General features: G+C 38.5%; 1 protein-coding gene across 1 annotated transcript in view; it reads right to left on the minus strand.

Annotated features, from left to right (window-relative positions):
• FHAD1 (forkhead associated phosphopeptide binding domain 1) overlaps nt 1–21,011 on the minus strand; it is a 166,164-nt gene that overhangs the window by 121,527 nt on the left and 23,626 nt on the right. Inside the window, exons 4-5 of the mRNA XM_074302568.1 lie at nt 18,479–18,561; nt 13,432–13,830 (exon numbers count right to left, since the gene is read on the minus strand). Coding sequence (XP_074158669.1) covers nt 13,432–13,830; nt 18,479–18,561 — 482 coding nt within the window. The remainder of the gene's footprint in view (nt 1–13,431; nt 13,831–18,478; nt 18,562–21,011) is intronic.

Genomic DNA, 21,011 nt, shown 5'->3' on the forward strand with positions numbered 1-21,011 from the left:
CATATTATATATACACACATATACAACATATATGTACATACATATATGTACACACAAATATCTGCATATATATATACATACATATGTGTGTGGACATATACATGAAATTTTATTTTGGTGAGGGATGGGAGGCTATAAAGCCCTGAGCAGACAGGAAGACAAGAGAGCACAGTATCATACGATGTTATTAACATAGGTGTTTTGGGGGAAAGCAGATTTCTTTTAGAATTCTTTATGTAAGGTCAAATTTGCTTAAGGCAAATTTATATGAAGAAAGAACTGTCTATATTTTGCAATTTATGTCTTGGAGTATTGCCTGAGCATTTTTCTCCAGGTCTTTCTGATTCCAAGATCAAGTCTCTATTCCTGCCTTCAGTTAGTGACATCCTAGAGCTCATGAATAGCATTGTAGCATCCAGAATAAGGGAATTTATAGGGTGCTATCTTCTGTCCTGGCCAGGCTACATGTGGAATAGTATTAGAATTCTGAGAATTCTGAAAATTATATGTTTGAAAGGATGTTGATAAGCTAGAGAGCTGGGTGACTGGGATGGTGAAAGGTTGTTCCATGAGCATTAGTTGAAAGAAATGGGTGTAGTTCATCTGGAGAGGAGGAAGTATAGAGGTCACACAATACTTGTCTTCAAATGTTTGAAGGGCTGTCATGTAGAAGGGGAATTATATTGGTCCTGTTTGGTCTTGGGAGCAGAACCAGGAAAGGGTTGGAAGATGCCAAATAGTCAATTTCATCTCAAAAGGAAGAACTTCCAAATAATTTCAAGCTATCACAAAAGTGGAATGGATGTTTTGGGAGAAAATGGATTCCCTACTCACTGGAGGTCCTCAATCAGAGGCCGACTACTATTGAGTATACCTAGCACTACGATGACTACCTACTGGATATACTCAACACTACAATGACTACCTGTTGGGTACACCTTATACTATAATAACTACCTGTAGGATATACCCAACATTACAATGACTACCTGTTGGGTATACCTAACATTACAATGACTACCTGTTGGGTACACCTTATATTATAATAACTACCTGTAGGATATACCCAACACTACAATGCCTACCTTCTGTTGGGTATACCTAACACTACAATGACTACCTGTTGGGTACATGTAATACTATAATAACTACCTGTTGGATATAACCAACACTACAATGCCTACCTTCTGTTGGGTATACCTAACACTACAATGACTACCTGTTGGGTACATGTAATACTATAATAACTACCTGTTGGATATAACCAACACTACAATGCCTACCTTCTGTTGGGTATACCTAACACTACAATGACTACCTGTTGGGTACATGTAATACTATAATAACTACCTGTTGGATATAACCAACACTACAATGCCTACCTTCTGTTGAGTATACCTAACACTACAATGACTACCTGTTGGGTACATGTAATACTATAATAACTACCTGTTGGATATAACCAACACTACAATGCCTACCTTCTGTTGGGTATACCTAACACTACAATGACTACCTGTTGGGTACATGTAATACTATAATAACTACCTGTTGGATATAACCAACACTACAATGCCTACCTTCTGTTGAGTATAACTAACACTACAATGACTACCTGTTGGGTACATGTAATACTATAATAACTACCTGTTGGATATAACCAACACTACAATGCCTACCTTCTGTTGGGTATACCTAACACTACAATGACTACCTGTTGGGTATATGTAATACTATAATAACTACCTGTTGGATACACCCAACACTACAATGACCACTTGTTGGGTACACCTAACACTACAATGACTACCCATGGAGTATTTCCAACAGTACAATATCTATTTCTTGGATACACCATTGAGGTGAGCTGTACAGATTCAAGGATAATATGGACTCTGTTCCTTTAACTTTGAGATTCTATAATTCTCTATTTTTTCCCTTCTTTTTCCTACAGAGAACCTTCCCATTCTATAATTAATTGACATGTGAGTCATTTCTTTATGTCCTCAGAGGGATGCAGGCACAGCTGTCACTGCGGCTGTTTTACTCTGGAATCTATCTCCATAGTACCATTGATCTTTCAACAAAAGTCCAGCTGTTAGTGTCTGGAATAATACTGACATTGTCTGAGTCAAGCACAAGTTCAAGATTAGGTGACAGGTAATATAAATTCACTTTCCCCAGAACCAAGCTTGCAAATAGCCCTTTGCTCATTCACCCACAAGGGCTATTCAACCCAAGCCAGGAAAATGATCAAAATTCATTTCATGTTTCTCTCAGAGGTTAAATAGAGAAATCATAGGACTCTAGATTTAGAACTGAAAGGAACTTCAGACTTCTTCTAGTCCAGGTTGGGATCAGTGACCTTGGTTTTAAAAAGACATTTTTAATAATTATATTTCAATATATTTGACTTTCTTTGTAATCCTGTGGATTTTATTCAATATATATTACTTTTTCAATATATAGCTTTTAAAAAATATATGATTCTGAGAAAGAGTCCAAAAGCTTTACTAAACCCTACCAAAGGGGTCCAGGACAAAACAAAACAAAACAAAACAAAACAAGTTAAGAACCTCTAATCTATTTTTTTTTTAAGATGAGGAAATTAAGATCCAGGAAAATGACTTGCTTAAGATGAACAAACAAATGAAAACACGTTTATCACTGTAGGATCTGGAGCAAAACATTCTGTAAACACTTTCACAGGACTTCACCTAGAGAACATTAAGTCTAAAATTCAAGTCCATGTAACACGTGTTTTTTTATTTCAGGAAGAATGAGCTTCTGTTCAGGAGTCTGTCTTGCTCCAGACACTGAGCTAGTGCCATATGAGATGGTAATGGTATGCAGCCATATAAATAGCCTTAGATTATAAACCAACTGTGGATACTAGTTCTAAGAAGTCTTGTTTTCATCTCTACAGCCCTAACTGGCATGGGGCAATATCAGTTCATTTGATCCTCACAACAGCTCCAGGAGAGAGATGCTATTATTAGTCCTATTGTACAGATGAGGAAACTGAGACAAGGTGATTAATAATAGCTAGTGTTCTTTACATGTTAAGGCTTGCACTTTGCAAATATTGACTCATTTTATCTTTACAATAATCTCAGGAGGGAGGTCCTAGTATTATCCCCATTTTACAGATGAGAAAACTGAGGCTGACAGAGGCTGACTTGTCACAGAGGCAGCAAAAGTATAAGAGGCAAAATTTTAATTCCTTGAATCAGGGTCTTTTTGTCTCCTTTCTTGGAGGTGGCACTAGTGAGTGTCCTTTCAATAAAGGCTAAGGACACTCTCCAGTCTGACTTTTAATCACTGAGAGATGTTCTGTTCATTCCAGAAGAGACTCTAATAGATATAAACAATAGACACTTCTCTTTCCCATTTGATTAGCTGAGGGCAGTGAGGAGGATGGGGAAGGGGAGGATGATCTGGCAAAATCTGCTGCATCTGATTATAGAAACTGGTCCTGTGTCATCTCCCTCTCAAGCCCTCTCTTTTTCTTTTCTTTTCTTTTTTTTTTAAACCAAACATCTGTGATGTCAGAAAAGGTAATGTGCAATAGACTGTGCTTGTGCATTTCTAGGACACAGGATGTGCACAACCCTTTAAATTATGCAGTGGGAAGGAGAAATTTTGAGAATCAGAGGACAGAGGCACAGGCACAGGCACAATCCTGTCCCTCCCTTCCCCTCACTTAAAGCAGATGTGCAATGTCACACTCAGAGGTAAAAATATCTCCTGCCAATGGATGTATTTAAAAATGGCACTTTTAAAAGAAAAATAAAACAAAGCAAATTTATATCTAATCTATATCTAAATTATTTATTAAAATAATTTGATCTAAATTTTAATCTAAATTGATGCAAATAAATATCTAAATTTTAAGGAGGAGAGTCTCTTTTAGATTCAGGGCACAGTTATAACTAGGGTGGGGAGGTTGGATAATTACAAGATGCTGAAATTTAGTCAGTGTGAAAACTGAGTTCCTGGCTCTGTCCTTTCTCTGGCTTCCCCAGCAGGACCATGGTGGGTGCTATGGTCTCTGTCTCTCCACCATAGATGATGTCCAGAGCATCTTCCCTGCCTTGGCCAGAAGCAAGACTTTGCCTTTGCCCATAACTGATTTGAGACCTTTGAGCAGTACTGTCCATCCTGGATGCTGTTTCACCTTCTTGTACCAAGTCCTAAACTAATTAGTTCTAGATCTGCCTCAAAGATTCCACTTAAGGAAACATGGTGTCTTAAGAAATCCTATTTGCAGCAATCTTCAAGATTCATTATATAATCTTTAGTTATTATTTAGCTCTTTCAGTCGAGTCTGACTCTATGATATCCGGTTTTCCTGGCAGAGATGCTGGAGGGGTTTGCCATTTCCTTCTCCAACTCATCTGACAGATGAGGAAACTGAGACAAACAAGATGAAATGTCTTGTTTAGGGTCACATGGTTAGGAAATACCTGAGGCTGAATTGGAACTCAGGAAGATGAGATTTCCTGACTCCAGGCCCAACACTCTGTGTTCTATGGCGCCATTTAGCTGCTATATCCTATTATCTAGTTGTTCTTTCTTCTCAAAGAGCACCATGACATCAGGAAGGGGCTGCCATAACATGCAAATGAATTGGATTTGAGTGAGGGAGGCTGGGAAAGGTCACCTGCCTCATTTTCCCCTCCAAAGCATCTGGGTCCAGTGGCCAGATGTGGCCAGATGTATAATCTAGCAGCTTTAAATGGAGAGAATCCTTTGCCTACTGCTCTTGCTATCGAGGGCCAGAGTTGTTCCCGGCTAAGACTCAGAACTCTGAGGAGGAAATGAAGGACGCAGTTCAAAGCCAACTCAAAAAATATTTACTGAATATCCATTATGTGCCTTGCACTTAATAACTAACATGTATATTGGATCAAACTCAATGTGGAATCAAGGAGAGTTGTTGTTCAGTCATGTCTGACTTATCATGACCCCACTAGGGGTTTTCTTGGCAAAGATGCTGGAGTGATTGCAATTTCTTTCTCTAGCCTATTTGACACATGAGGAAACTGAGGCAAACAGGGTAGTGACTTCTATAGGGTTACACAACTTATAAGTGTCTGAGGCCATAATTGAACTCAACTTCTCCCGATTCCAGGACCACATTCTATCCACTGCACCACCCAGTTGCCCTTGAATATTCAGTATTTTGCTCTGAGTGCTGCTGACCTTACCATCATCAAATAATAGATCCTATCAGCTTTACTGAGTCAAGTAGGTGGTAAGGAGACCCTAAGAAGAAATTAAATTTATAAAAAGTTTTTGTAAAGATACTAAAGTGAAATCCTTACTTCAGTCAAGCACTCAGATTATTCCCCACCACCCAAAGGCAGTATGGTACAGTGAGCTGGACACCAATACCAACTTGAGAGGACCCTATCTCTGCTATTTGCTATCTGTATGACTCTGGGCAAGTCATTTTTCTGGATCTGTTCCATCTCTGGTAGAATCAAGAAATTAAATTCTTGACCTTTAATGTCCTTTTAGCTATAATTATATGAATTTTAGGGTCTCTTTCCAGCTCTGCATCTTTCATATAAATAAGCCCAGGAAATGCTCCTTTTCAAAAGGAGAGATAATTAGCCCTTCTTTAATTGAAAACAAAAAATATTAAGTGATCACAATCTATCCCTCGAGTACTGGTGGCTTAAACTCCAAAGATTTCTCAGCCTTTTGACTAAGATTTAAATATCACATTTTATTGATTTCATTATTAGATTGTTTTTTCACCATCGTAAAATGGATGAGCAAAATTACATTTCTCTTTCAACTGCTCTAAATCTATGCTCCAAAAGACAGGGTGGGAGCAACGATCAAAACAGTTCGGTGTGGGGAAATATTGGCTCTTACCTGAATTGTCTAACCACTTCAGAATTTCAAGAATCCTAAATTATCTGGATGACCAACCCTAACATTCCTCTTTGTTTTTAAATATGGCATGCCTTTGTTACCTGGATTTAAAAAGATAACCCGGACAGCCTAATCCTCCAATTCTTTCCATCCTTACAAAATACCTGTACTTTCAAGGATTGGATCACAGCCTTTTTGTCATCCTTGTCCCATTCAAGGAGAATGGGACATAACTTGACTTCATTCTGGTAGGGGGCTGTCTATAATGACTTCAGCTTCTGAGACACGGCAGCCACTTCATTTTAGAGATTGGCCATCATGGTATCTTTGTGTTTGGGTTCCATTTTGCAGTCCTAGGGGCTGCTGGTTTCTTGCTCCACATGCCATCTTGGGTGTTGACTTCACTGGGGTTGCTGACCATCTGTGGCTGCTCAGGCTGTGAGTTACCAACAGGTTGGGACTGCTCCATGTGTACTAACATACTTTGGATCTGAAGAGTTTTCAGAGAGTAAAAGGATTCAGGGAAGGTTGGATCTGGGTTTTGTTGTTAAGGCTCTTTCTGACCTGAATGGCAGCAGCGATTTTCATCTCATTTTACTCTAATCTAATCTAATCAATCATTGGATTAATCAATAAATAAGCATTTATTAAACACTGATTGTGTGCTTTGTGGTTGCTGTGTTAGGCACTGTAGAGTTAAAGACAAAAATAAATAATCCTTGACTTCAAAGAAATTACATTCTAAGAATGGAGAATGTGTATACCTACATATATGTGTGTATGTTTGTATGTGTGTAGCACATACATAATATAGTGCATATGTGGGCATCCAAGGTAGTTTTTTTTCTTTTTGGTGGAGGAATATTAGTTGCTGAGAGGGTCAGGAAAAAACCTTCATGAAGAAAGCATCTCTTGAACTAAATTTTGAAAGTAAGTGGTAGAGGTGAAGGGGGATAGCTAGTATAAAGGCATAGTTTCAGAAGATGGAGTATTATGTATGAAGAACAGGAAAAATACCAATTTGACTGATAATAATAATAATTTCTAGCATATATAGGGCTTTTCAAGTTTGCAAAGTGCTTAACAAATATTTTCTCATTTGTTTCTCACAGCAACTCTGGGAGATGGGGCAATTGTTCCCATTTTTTACAAATGAGGAAACTGAGGCAGAGATGTTTAATAACTTGTGCTTCTAAATCACAGTAAGGTTAACAATTATTAATTGAATATTAATTTCTGTGAGCATCACAACAACCCTGGGAGGGCAGGGAGTTGCTATTTTTTTTTTCTTATTATTTTATTTTATTTGCTGAGGCAATTGGGGTTAAGTGATTTGCCCAGGGCCACACAGCTAGGAAGTCAGGAGGACCTGAGTTCAAATTTAGCCTCAGACATTTAATGCTTCCTAGCTAAGTGACCCTGGGCAAATCACTTAACCCCAATTGCCTCAGGGGGGAAAAGATATTCAGCAGGCAGTTGGTAATTCATGTCTTTGGAGCTCAGCAGGGAGATTAGTAATTTGCGACCCATGAGAGCTGACAGAATCATTGAGAAGGTATTGAGAGAAAAGAGGATGCAGAAACAGAGTCTTGGGGGATGCCCACAGTTAGGGGGCATTATATGGAGGATGTTCCCCCAAAGAATCATGGAACCCCACAAGCATTCAGTAAGCACCTCTTTGGGCTAAGTATAAAAATGAAATAATAGCTATAATGGAATTTCCATAGGGTTTTTAAATTTACATATATCATCAAGTCATTTAATTCCTTCAATAACCTATGAGAAGTACCACTACTTCCATTTTACAGATGAAGAAACTGAGGCTTAAGGAGGTTAGTTTTACACAGGATTACATAGTTTCTATATCTGAGTTTCTATATCAGCTATATCTGAGCTGAAACTTAGTCTTTATGGTTTTAAGTTAACACTCCATCTACTGTGCCATATTACTTTCTAGGGAAAAGAAAGTTCCTGTCCTCATGGAGCTTATATTCTACTAGGGGATTATGCTCTGCACATATATAACTATCTATCTATCTATCTATCTATCTATCTATCTATCTATCTATATGTAGACAGATAGTTTTCATATCTAACCTTACTTCAAAAAAAATGGTCACTGAGTGAAGGACAATGAAGATTTGGGAAGAAAGAAAGCAATAAAACAATTTCTTAAGTTTGTCCTTCTCCTTTCACCAGGAAAATTGGGCAATGGAAGTTTGTACCAGTCATGATTGAAGAGAGAAGTATGAGGTCTATATTCAGGGTCCACAAATGGAGTTTTCTTCTTTCTTCAGTTTCTTTAAGATTTGAACTTCATGGTCTTCAGGTGAATGATGGCGCCTGGGAAGCAGCGGTTCTTGATCTTGAACTCTTGGTCATCCACGAAGTAACCCAGAGCTTCTGGGACTGGGATTATGTTGGTTACAATGGTCTCTGAAGCTGATGTCCAAGATTAAATTGATTGGCCACTGGGTCTTCTAGAGAATAGTTTAGATTCCCAAATTTTCAAACACAGAAGGGAGAAGCATGAATCCTGTCTCAAAACTGGAAGCAATTAAGCATCATATTGATTGGGGAGCAAGGTAAGGAGGGTTATTTTCATTCATTGTTCTGCTTTCCCCAAGATCTTCCAGCTATAATCCATTACCTACACAAACATGTTTCCCCTCATTCTCTTCCATCAACTGCAGATATGGCTGGTTCAGTGACTTTTCCTGACACTCAGAAGATACAATTGGTAAAATCTGGAAGATGGCTAGAGCTGGACAGAGCAGCGAGGTGAAGCCATAGTGCATCAAGTATAAGGAAGATTCATCTTCCAGAGTTCAAATTTGTCCTCAGACATGAGCAACATGAGCCCAAGCAAGTCACTTTACCTAGTTTGCCTCAGTTTCCTCATCTATCAAATGAGCTATTAAATGGATATGACAAGCCACTCCAGTTTCTTTATCTAGAAAAACCCAAATGGAACTACAAAGAATCGGGCACAACTGAAATGATTGAACAATAACAAAGAGGTGGATAATTTCAGGCAGGATTCTTTAACTCCTTTCCATTTTTATTATGTTTAATATGCTACATGCTCATGGTATTTTGTGGACCTAGTCCTACAAGTGCAGAGGAGCGTGACCAAAGTAAGGAAAGCCCAGACAGAAGGTTGGAACTTTAGAGCTGTAGATTTCATTTAAAAATATATTCTTGGTAATATTACATTTCATCTCCAAGCAGTCTAGTCTATCTATCTTAGTCAACTAAAGCTAGATAATTTATAGCTGGGTATCCTCTGGTGACCAGTCGAAAAATTGTAGTACTTTGGACTGTTCTCATAAGAGAATAGTTGAGGAGGATCATAGAGAGTGCCATCTTGTGGATAACAGCTTTTTTAACTCTTGCAGGATGAATAATATAGAGATATGTTGCCATCTTATATAGACTTTAAGGCAACACATGAATGGAATTAGACTGCTGACATGGCAGAGTGATCTAAACCTAGAAATGTCCGTGCATTATATTAAGTGTCTCACACATGATACAGTACTGACAAGAAGAGGGATCCCAAAACCATAGAACCATTGAATTTGAGAGTTAGAAGGAACCACTGAAGCATCTCCTCCAATCTACAGAAAGGCATCTCTTATAACTTAGCTGAAGAGTGAAGCGACTCTCCATTCTCTGTATGAAAACCTTCAATAAGGGAGAACCCACCACTTTCTAGGCGATCCATTCCGCTTTTGGACAATGTTAAATTTAGGAACTTTTTTTTTTTTTCTACTATCAAGGCTAAACTAGACTCTTGAGTTACTTTTCATTGCTTCTGATTTCTCCTTCTGGTGCCAAATAGAACAAACATAATACTTCCTCCCCTTCAAATACTTGAAGAAAATTCTGATGACTCTTCCAAGTCTTTAGGGGTTAAGAACCCCAAATCCTTTAGCACTTTTACATGGAATGGTTTGAGGGCTAACTCCTCTACATGTTCTCTAGCTCAGTGTTTCTAGCATGTGATCTGAGGACCCATGGGGACCCCGAAGACCTTTTCAGTGTGTTCATGAACTATTTTCATAATAATATTGTCATTTTAATTTCTACTATGTGTAAATATCAACAGACAGAACTTATGAAAATAAAATAAAAAATAAAAGCTCTTTGGAGAGTTCTCAATGTTTAAAAGTGTAAGACAAAAATGTAAAAAAAAAAAAAAAACCTACTTTTCTACCTTAGTAATGTCCTTCTAAATTTGCAGCTTTCAGAACTGAACACAATTCTCTGATTGAATAAGCCATAGTATTGATGGATCTAATTGCTGTTCAATTGTTTTAGTGGTGTATGACTCTGAATAATCCTATTTGGGGTTTTCTTGGCAAAGGTACTGGAGTATTTTGCCATTTTCTTTTCCAGCTCATTTGACAGATGAGGAAACTGAGCCAAACAGGGTGAAGTGACTTGCCCATGGTCACACAACTGTTTAGTCCTTATTTCTGAAAGCTCTATGTCTCGATGAAACCCAAGATCACATTAACTTATTTTTATCTTCCCCCATCCTGTACTTGTGATGTTAATTTTTAAAATTCAAATATAAAAGTTATATTAATCCCCACTGAATTTCATTTAATTAGAGTCAACCCAGTGCCTTAACAATCAAGATCTTTTGGCTCCTGACTCTGTCATACACTGTGTTCATTATCTCATCTTTTGGTGCCATCTGCAAATTGAATGAGCATGCCATCTATGATTTTATCCAAATCACAAATAAAAATGTTAGCACAGGGCCAACCACAGATCCCTGGGACATTCCACTAGAGATCTCTTGCCCAGTTGATATTGTATCCAATAACTATTCTTTGAGTTTAAGCATTCAACCAGTTCCAAATCTATCTAATTGCATTATCATCCACTCTTTATCTCTCCAAATTTCCCACAATGATAATATGAAATACTTTATCAAATTTTGCTGAAAATAGAACAAATCTATATCTATAATCTTCACTTGATTAACCACTTTAGTAAACCCTGTCATAAACGGAAATGAAGTAAGTCTACCATGATCATTCATCGTTGAAGGCCGTCTGGCTCTTTGTAATTATGTATTCCTAGTCAATATGTTCCTTAACTAATCCTTTAATGATTTGTTCTATAGTTTCCATAGGAATCAAAGTTAAGCTGACTGTTTTACCAGTGGTAGATCCTGTTCTCTTTCTTCCTAAGGAAAGGCAACATGCAATTTTTTCTAATCTCGCAATATTTCTCCTAATTTCCATGATTTCTTGGACATTACTTTCAATGACTCAGCAATCACAACTACAAGTTTTATAAGAACCTGAGGATGTAATTTATTTCAAAAAGATGACCTAAATTCATCAAGGGCGGTCAGGAGCTCCTTGTTCTCCTTACTTAACTTGGCAATCAACTCTCCATTGACCATTTTTGTTCTGTCATTTCCAGGGAAAAGGTAATTCCCCTTGCTAGGGAAAATGAAAATTGGAACGGAGCAAATCTAACCTCAATTGGTTGTCAATTGTCATCATTTTATCCAATTCAAGCAGCAAGCTGATCTTTTTTTATATTCCTCTTTTTTCTTTTGATGTAGCTAAAAGCCTCAACAACTAAAAAACCCTTTTTGTTTTTCCTTAGCTCTCTTAACCACACTCTGCTCATCCTGAACATATAAAGCATATAAAAGTAATGTCAGGACTATGTTATATTGTTGTTGTTCAATTGTGTCCAACTCTTTGTGGACCACTTTGGGGTTTTCTTGGCAAAGGTACTGTAGTGATTTTCCACTTGCTCCTCCAGCTCATTTTACAGATAAGGAAACTGAGGCAAATAGGGTGAAGTGAATTGCCCAGGGTCACATAGCTAGGAAGTTTCTAAGCCAGATTTGAACTCAGGATTATGAGTCTTCCCAATTCCAGGACCAGCCCTTTATATACTATGGCACCCAGCTGCCTCTGTCTTGTAGGATATAGTAGGTGTTTAATAAATGATGATTGAATTGAGCAACCTTGTCAAATCAGTAATGCAAATATTTTCACCCTCATTTTAGAGATAAAAAATTGATGCTTAGAAAGAGAAAATTCACCCAAGATCACACAGATAATAAGTAGCAGGACTGAGATGCAAAACCAGGTTTTAGTTTCATGGAACAAGCATTGGATTTAGAGTTTCAGAATCTGGGCTTGAATGTTCATTGTAGTCACAAATTGTGTGACCACAAGAAAATAATTTAATCCCTCAATGACTTGCTTTCCTCATCTGTAAAATGAACAAATAGAACTTATTGTTGTTGCTTGTTTTGTTCTGGAAGAGGACCATGACATCAAGGAGATGATACCATGATATACAAGTGAATTGGATTTAAGTGACGGAGAGTTGTGCAAGGTCACCTGCTTCACTTTCCCCTTCAGAGCCATCTAGTCCAGTGGTCAGATATAGATCAAGATGACTAGAGATGGCCTTGGATGCACTGGGAGACTTTTTCAGCTAAAATCTTGGCCAGGTCTTAGTCTGACTGAGATAATACCTCAATGATTAAGGCTGGTATAAGAAGAGATAGAACTAGAGCAGAGATGACAAACATGCAGCTAGGTGGTGCCATAGTAGAGTGAGAACTAGGCCTGGAGTCAGGGAGACCTGAGTTCAAATCCAATCTCAGACTCTTATTAGCTGTGTGAAACTGGGCAAGTCATTTTACTCAGTTTGCCTCAGTTTACTCATCTGTAAAAAAAAAAAAAAAAAGGAGAAAAAAATGGCAAGCTACTCCAGTATCTTTGTCAAGAAAACCCCAAGTGAGGTCATCAAGAGTTAAACATGACTTAAAAATGACTGGACAAAATGCCTGCATTTTGGATTTCCTTCACAGGCTAATTGTACACGATTTCAAAGTCTGATTCTTTTTGTACAGCAAAACAACTGTTTGGACATGTATGCATATATTGTATTTAATTTATACTCTAACATATTTAACATGTATTGGTCGACCTGCCATCTGGCGGGGGGAAAGAGGGGAAAAATTGGAACAAAAGGTTTGGCAATTGTCAATGTTGTAAAATTACCCATGCATATATCTGGTAAATAAAAACTATTATATATACATAACAAATACTCAAAAAAGAAAGAAAGAAAGAAAGAAAAATGACTGGACAAGAATAACAAAATCAACAATGTAGCCAATGGCCATGTGACCCACAACATTTTGGAGTAAGGCCTGAACCAGATTAAAATGTAACTGGGAACTAATTGACAAAATAAATACAAATATAACATGAGCTTAGATCATTTAGCTATGTGGCTTTCTGAACCACTCTGTGTCTGTGGGGTTTCTTAATAGGATCTTAATAAGGAAAGGGATGAGCAAACACTTGCGGAGAGGGGAGGGGAAAGTTTTTATCTAAACTACTTAATAGTTATGAGTTTTGATGGATTTAAGTTATCTGGCCTTAACACTCAGCTTTGCTTTCACTATGAGACATTTCTATACGTCTGGACTTAAAAACAAACAAGTTAATACCCACTCCTCTAAGTGTGGCCATCCTTATAAAATACCTGCTCTTTCAAGGATTCAATCTCAGACTTTTTGTCATCAATGTCCTGATCCAGGCGCTCTAGCTTCTGACCCATCTCCTTGTCATTTCGGGTGCGTGCTGCCTGTACTTTCATCAGCCTCTGAGACATGGTAGCCACTTCATTTTGGAGATTGGCGATCATGGCGTCTTTGTGTTTGGATTCCATCTCGAAGTTCGAGAGGCGACTGACTTCCTCTCCCAGGTGCTGAATGATGTCATCTTGGGTGCTGAGTTCATTGGCAATGGTGACCAGCTGAGTCTGATCCAGGGATGACATACTGATAGGGTGGGACTGATCCAGGTGTGAGAGGTCGAGGAGTTCGGTATCCAGATGGGGTATTTTGGCTACGTGGGACTGACTCAGGTGCATGACTTGACCCTAAAGAGGTTTTCAGAAAGTTAAAAGAGTCAGAGAAGATTTGGTTTGCTATTTGCTTTCAAGGTATAAACTATGGCTGCCATGACAATAACAGGACCCAGAGTCGGAAAAACATGAGTATAAATCTGGCCTCAGGCTCTTAAGCAAGTTGGTTAATCTTTGTTTGCCTCAGTTTCCTCAACTAAAATGGAAATAATATCTCTCAAGGTTGTTACAAAAACCAAATTTAATCATTGTAAAGTCCTTAGCACATAGTAGGTGCTATATAAATGCTAGCTATTAATATTATTAGCCCAAATAGATATTAAGCAACCATTATGGGTAATGTTAGACTAATCTGGTTCTCTCATTGATGAGTTCTTCTTGGGGCTTCCATTTTGGAGAGAGGCCCGGGTTGGCCAGCCTTCATTATCTACCTGGCTCTGTCACTGACTTTCCCAACTTCAAAACTATGAGCTTCCCCAACCATTTTTCAGCTTTCTTTTGCGTATCTTTCTCATTAGAATGTAATTTCCCTGAGGACAGGGACTCTTTTTGCTTGTATTTGTGCCCCCCCCCATTATCTATGTTTATTTTTATTTATTTTGTCAAACATTCCCATTTTAATCCGGTCCCAGAGCATGGAAGTTTTACCCATGCAGGACCTCTGGTAGAGAATGGCTTGGAAGACTGATAAAACAAAATAAGGGAGAGTAATCGGAAGCTTATGGTAGGATGAGTCCTAGCCCAACCATAATGATGATAGTCATGTGAGTGAACAGAAGGGGAGGTACCTAAGAGATACTATAGAGTAGTATGCCAAGGACTTGGTAACTGATTCATTATGAGGAAGGGTGAGGTTGGGAACCTGCAGGAAATTGGGGAAAGGATGAGCACAATACCTGCAGGGCACATTGTAAGTGCTTAATAAATGCTTATTATCTCATAAGGCATCTGACTAAGTCACTGAAAAGAAGACAAGAATATAATAATAATTATATTATAATTACTGACATTTACATAGTACTTTAAAATTTGCAGAGCACTATATATTATTATTATTATTACTATTATTATCTCACTTTTATCCTCCCCTGATAGTCAGTCATTTTTTTTCAGTTATGACTGACTCTTGGTGACCCCATTTGGGGTTTTCTTGACAAAGATCCTAGAGTGTTCACCATTTCCTTCTCTAGCTCATTTGACAGATTAGAAAACTGAGGCAAACAGGGTTAAGTGACTTGCTTAGGATCACACAGCCACAAAGTTTGCCATTTCCTTCTCTAGCTCATTTGACAGATGAGGAAGCTGAAGCAAACAGGGTGAAGTGACTTGCTCAGGACCACACAGCTAGGGAGTGTCTGAAGCCAGATTTCAACTCAGAAAGATGATTCTTCCTGACTTCAAGCCCTGCTCTCTATCTACTTTGATACCTAGATGTTGTTCCTGACCCTTGCCTCATCCCTTTATTACATATAGATTATTGGGCTGAAATAATTTAGAACTAGAAGGAATCTTGAAGTACACACAGAATAACAAGATCATATTTTTAAAACCAGAAGTGGACCTTGTTAACCTACTGGTCCTGCTCCACCATTTAACATTAAAAAAATAATAAAGCCTCCTTTTTTGGGGAAATGATCTGTTCAATCTCATATAATCAGTAAGGCACAGAGTGAGGAATTATTATTATCTACATTTTACAGATGAGAAAGTTAATGCTTTGAGAAAAGTAAATGACTTGTCGAGAGCCACTCAGTTTGTAATATCAGAATGTGTACCCTGATCTTAAGGTCTTCCTGATCCTAACAACTACCATCTACTCTTTAGGCCAGAGTATTAAATGTGTCCCACTTACAACATCCCATTTTGTCTCTAACAATCTGGTGGGTTTCCAAAGCAACACCAAAATAAAGTCTGACCAGAAATTATCAGCAAAGTTTAGATAATGAAAAAGCAAACCCCAAAACCCTATACCTTTGCCAAAATCTGTTGTGTAAGATGTAGCAGCCATTTTCACAGAGACCATTCCAGTCTAAATAATTTCCCTTTTGGTTTGAATGAGAATGTTTGGCTGCCCTCTATGGTCAGAGCTTTCAATAGCACCTTTGCCAATATTAGAATTAGATCCTTCTAGGTCTCTGCCCATCAGTAAACCCCTGGTTTCTGTCAGGGAGAGCTCTGATCTTCCCTTGTTAACCATTACTGACACCCCTTTCTTGAAAGGGCTTGAGACAAAAATCCCAGGAGTCAAATGATATTTTTTCCCATTTTCAGTCTCATTCAACTATTCATGACCTCATTTGGAATTTTCTTGGCAAAGATACTGGAATGGTTTGCCATTGCCTTTTCTGGTTCATTTGACAATTGAAAAAATTAAGGCAAACTGGGTAAAGTGACTTGCCCAGAGTCACACAGTTAGTAAATGTCTGAGACTGTATTTGAAATCAGGTTTTCCTGATTCCAGACCCAACATTCTATCCAATGTGTTGTCTAATAGCTAATATTTATATAATGCCTACTGTGTATCAGGTACAGCATTAAGTGCTTTACAATTGTTATCTTATTTGAGCTTCCCAACAACCCCAAGAAGATATTATTATTATCCCCATTTTAGTTGAGAAAACTGAGGCAGACAGTCTTTTGTTTTTGTTTTTACTAACTTGTCTGCCTATGATCACACAACTAGTAAGTGCCCAGTGCTGAATTTGAAGTCAGCCCAAAGCCTTCCCATTGCACCACTTAGCTATTAAATTGTGTAGTAAGAAGAACACTGAATTTGTGTAGCCTGATCTTGAATTCCAGAGTGATTTTGAGCAAATCACTTCCCTTGCTAGGTAATTCCCATAGAGAATATAAAGCCTAGTTTGAAGTCACAAAGATGTGATTTCAAATCTCCCGTATGACCTTGGGCAATGTCATTTAACTGCTGTCAATTTCCATTTTCTCATCTGTAAAACTGGGACAATAATAACATTATGAGTATCACATGAGATCATGTTTATAGAGTGCTTTGTTAGTTATTATTATTATTATTATTATTATTATTCCCCTCCTATCTATTAAATGGGACTGTGGGCTAAATGGCTTCTAAATTGCCTTTTAGCTCAGAAGTCCATAATCCTCTGCCCAAAGGCCCCTTAGCTTCACTGCTGCTTATTTCCAATGTCACTGCCTAGGAGGAGATGGAAGAAGTAAAAACTATTGTGCTCCTTTGCCCACATTTGGGATGGATGACTTGATTCTGCATGTTCCTCCTCCATAGGGAATTTTACAACTCACATGATTTATTACAGTGATAGGAGAAGGATTGGGGCACAAACCATTTAGGCTTGGCCCATTAGCATAATTAGGAAAATTATCAGCATACACTATCATTCCAGAATGTAGCTGACATGTCTGGCTTCTTGGCTTTACTTCCCAAGCCTTTGAATGATCTCTTTCAGCCCCCAATCCTAGACGATAGAAAACTTTTTTTCTAGTCTCTTCTCTGGGTGCAGTCCCCAGGCCAAGATGTTATCTGGTTATGAAAGTCATAATCCTAAATCATTCCCTTCACAGCCCCTAAAACCTAGTACTAGAAACAAAAGCCTTCCCCCACAATCTATCTTCAAACCTTCCTAAACTCACTTGACATTATTCTTACTATAAAAGACTGATTGATTGAATAGATTATTCTTATTCATGCTTTTTACATTCTAATTGGACCAATAGCTGTCTCTTGGAAAAGGCATTTCATTTTTTATCTCCATGCTTTCCCAAAGACTCCATTCCTTTGTGCCTTCTATCTCATCTCCCGGACATACTACGGCCTTACATCCTTCTCTCAGATCCATCAAGTCTTTATTTAAGGTAGCTGCTGGAGTCTGGTTGGTTGCCTTCATCTCTGTCCAGGGTTCCTAGGTTTGGTTCAAACTCTATTTTTAACATATTTTTGTTGACTGTTCTAGTGGGTCTTTCCTCCCTCTCCCTTCCCCTGTTGAGTCTTATGAAATCTTCAGGACTTCAAAGCTTTGGTCTTTTTTTTTTTTTAGCTTTCTGGTTAAAGAGGACTAGAATATGTATCACTGTTCAACCTCCCTGCTAAGTGGTCTCAAGGTCTGGATTGAGGGAGAAAACTAAGGAAGAGTTTTACAAGCTTTAAAGGGTGATAAAAATATCACTAGTCCTCTCATAATCATCATTGTCATCATTACCCCAAGGAGCGCACTATCTCTCAAAGTTTAGGGATGAAAAAAATCCATATTGAGCCTAAATTTGCCTTCTTGACACTCCTCAATCCTCCTATATTCCAGTATTATAACTGACCCCCATTAAGGCTCTATTATTGTCAACATGAAATGAATATTGCTAGGACTTACTGTTGTACTTCTGTCTTTGTCTCTTTTCCTCTATCCCCTCTCCTTATCCCTTTTCTCCTACCTCCTTTTCTTTCCTTTCTCCTCCCCCCTTCTCTTTCTCTCCCCCCTTCACTTTTTTCTATCTTACTCTCTCTCCCTCCATTTCCCTCCTTCTTTCCATTTCTCATTTTCTTGCTCTTTTTTCTCTCTTCCTTTCTCTCACATAGTCTCTCATCTACATCAAAAAAGGTGGTACAACTATATTATGTCCATTGGGGCAGAAGGGGGCATTTTCTATGGAGCTTCACCCTTCTCCCAGGAGCCCTTACCTTTTCATGGGGTGTTGTAGAGCCTTGTTCTGGGACCAAGAAACCTTCATCAGATGACCAGATCGACTCTCCAGCTGTCCAGACTGATGCATGGCAATTCATAAAGGACAAACAAAAATGTGGTGAGTTTTTGCATCCTGAAAGTTCACCATATCCCATGTATCAATCAACGAGCATTTATTAAGCATTCGCTATGTACCCAAACATCATTCTAGATGTCAGAGATAATAAACATGAAGAACCTCTCGCCTCTCCTGGCATCTAAAGCCACATCTTCAGCTATCTGCTGGATATCTCTGCTCAGACATATGTTCCATGAGCATCTCAAACTCAACATGGAGAGACAGCATCAAACTTGAAAGGAAGATGATACAATAGACAGGACACTTGACTTGAAGCCAGGATGTCCTGAATTCAAGTCTTACCTCATATACTAAATAAACTTGGGGGCCACAGGCAAGCCACTTCCTTTCTATATATTTTTATTTCCTCATTTTTAATGAGAAGTTTAGATTCAATGACTATAAGGTCCCTTTCAGTTCTAAATTTATGATCGTATGATCTTATGTCTAAACATAGACCATACTCTTCCCTGAAAAATATGACCCTTCTCCTAATTTCTTATAGTTTCCCAATCTCAGAATCATCCTTAAATCTTTACTCCCTTTTACTGTCCCAACATCTAATCAGTTACCAAGTCCTATTGAATTTATTCTCCAACATCTCTTGGCTATCTCTCCTTCCCTCTGTTTATACCATTATCGCCCATCATCATCCAGAATGGAATATTACAGTAGCTTCCTAATTGATTTCCCTTTCTCTATACAAACCCATTCTCTACCAGGGGTGCCAAACTTACAGGTCCTATAAAACCTCTATGCTCTGGGACGAGATTAAAATGTAAATGTTTAACCCAATAATTAAAAAATACACTTGTTGTTGTTCAGTCTCATCTGACTCTTTGTGACCCCATTTGGGGTTTTCTTGGTCCAAATACTGGAGTGGTTTGCCATTTTCTTCTCCTCATTTTATAAAGGAGGAAAGTGAGACAGATAGAAGTTAAAGAATTTATTTAGGGTCACACAGCCAGTAAATACTTAAGGTAGGATTTGAACTTAAATTTTCTTAACTTCAAAAGCAATGCTCTATCTACCTTATCATCTAAATGCCACTGAAAATATACTTACTCTTCCTTCCTTCCCTACAATCTGGAATCCTCATAAGTCCCGGTCTTATTTCTAAGAGTATCTGAATCCCTTCTAGTTTGCTTGTATCTGTATCTGAATTCCTTCTAGTTTGCTTGCCTCTCAGTATCCGCCTCCTACCAAGGAGTCGTGGTTGGATTCTTTGTCTCCTAATTAGGTAACATGTGTATATGTTGTTTTTTCCTGTGGGAGAATATATGTTTCCAAAGGGCATGGAATGTATCATTTTTAAAATTTGTATCCCCAATATCTAACATAATACCCTTTCCTTGTAGTAGTGGGTAAGCAGCAAAAACTAGTTGAATCCATGAGTTATAAAAGTAGAGTCTGACAGAAAATTATTAACATTACTGTTAATAGAATGACAGAAGAGTGGAGCCAAGATGGCAGGCGGAGAAAAACAGGAACTTGCCCAGCCTCTCTCTCAAACTGCTCCAAATTCTTTTAAATAATAACTCTAAACAAGTTTTAGAGCACCAGAACGCCCCAAAAGATGTAACAGACCATTTTCCAACTGAAGGCAACTTAGAACTTCAGCAAAAAAGGGAGTCCAGCCTGCAGCCCTAGACCTGAACCCAGCCCCAGCCCAGGCTCTTGAATCAATTGGCTTCCAGATTTCTCAGTTCAGAGACACCAAACAGGACCTGGAAGATCAGCAAAAAAGGTCTGTGGAACCAGAGTAGGAACCCAACATCCAATCCCAGTGCAGGACTGGCCCTGGCCCCAGCACTGGCCTGGACCCCAGAACGGGCCTGGATCTCAGCACTGGCCTGGACCTCAGCATCAGTGAGGTGGGACCTCTGAATTAGCATCAATGCTGGATGTTTCTGTACTTCAACTGGAGGACACCAGAGAGGAGTCAGAAAGTTAGTGGAGAGGGTCTGTGGCAAAGAGGTAGGAGTCTGGTGCAGTCCCAGGGAAGCTCCTGTCTTTGGAGCCCCAGCCACAGCCAGCACACTAGCTCTTACTGCTATAGTAGGGGGAGAGGGGAGGGGAGAGGGCAGGGAGCAGGGAAGAGAAACACCTAACAGCTCCAGGGTAGAAAAAAGAGTGCTTGTGGTCATATTCCTAGAAGGATTTCTGAAAACATCCGCACAAAATCCCTAAAGTTGGGAAAGTGCCTTCTTTACCTTAGAACCAGAGTCCTATTTTAAGAGTTAAAAGCATAGTAATAGTCTAGAAAAATGAGCAGAAAACAAACAAAAAAGTTTCTGACCACTGGAAATTATTATGGTGACAAAAAGGCTCAAAAAACATACTCAGAATTTGATGATAAAACTGAAGCTCCTATATCCTAAAACCTTCAAGAAAAATAAGAATTGAGTTCA

The sequence above is a fragment of the Sminthopsis crassicaudata genome, chromosome 3, assembly GCF_048593235.1.
Source record: "Sminthopsis crassicaudata isolate SCR6 chromosome 3, ASM4859323v1, whole genome shotgun sequence".
NCBI lineage: Eukaryota > Metazoa > Chordata > Mammalia > Dasyuromorphia > Dasyuridae > Sminthopsis > Sminthopsis crassicaudata.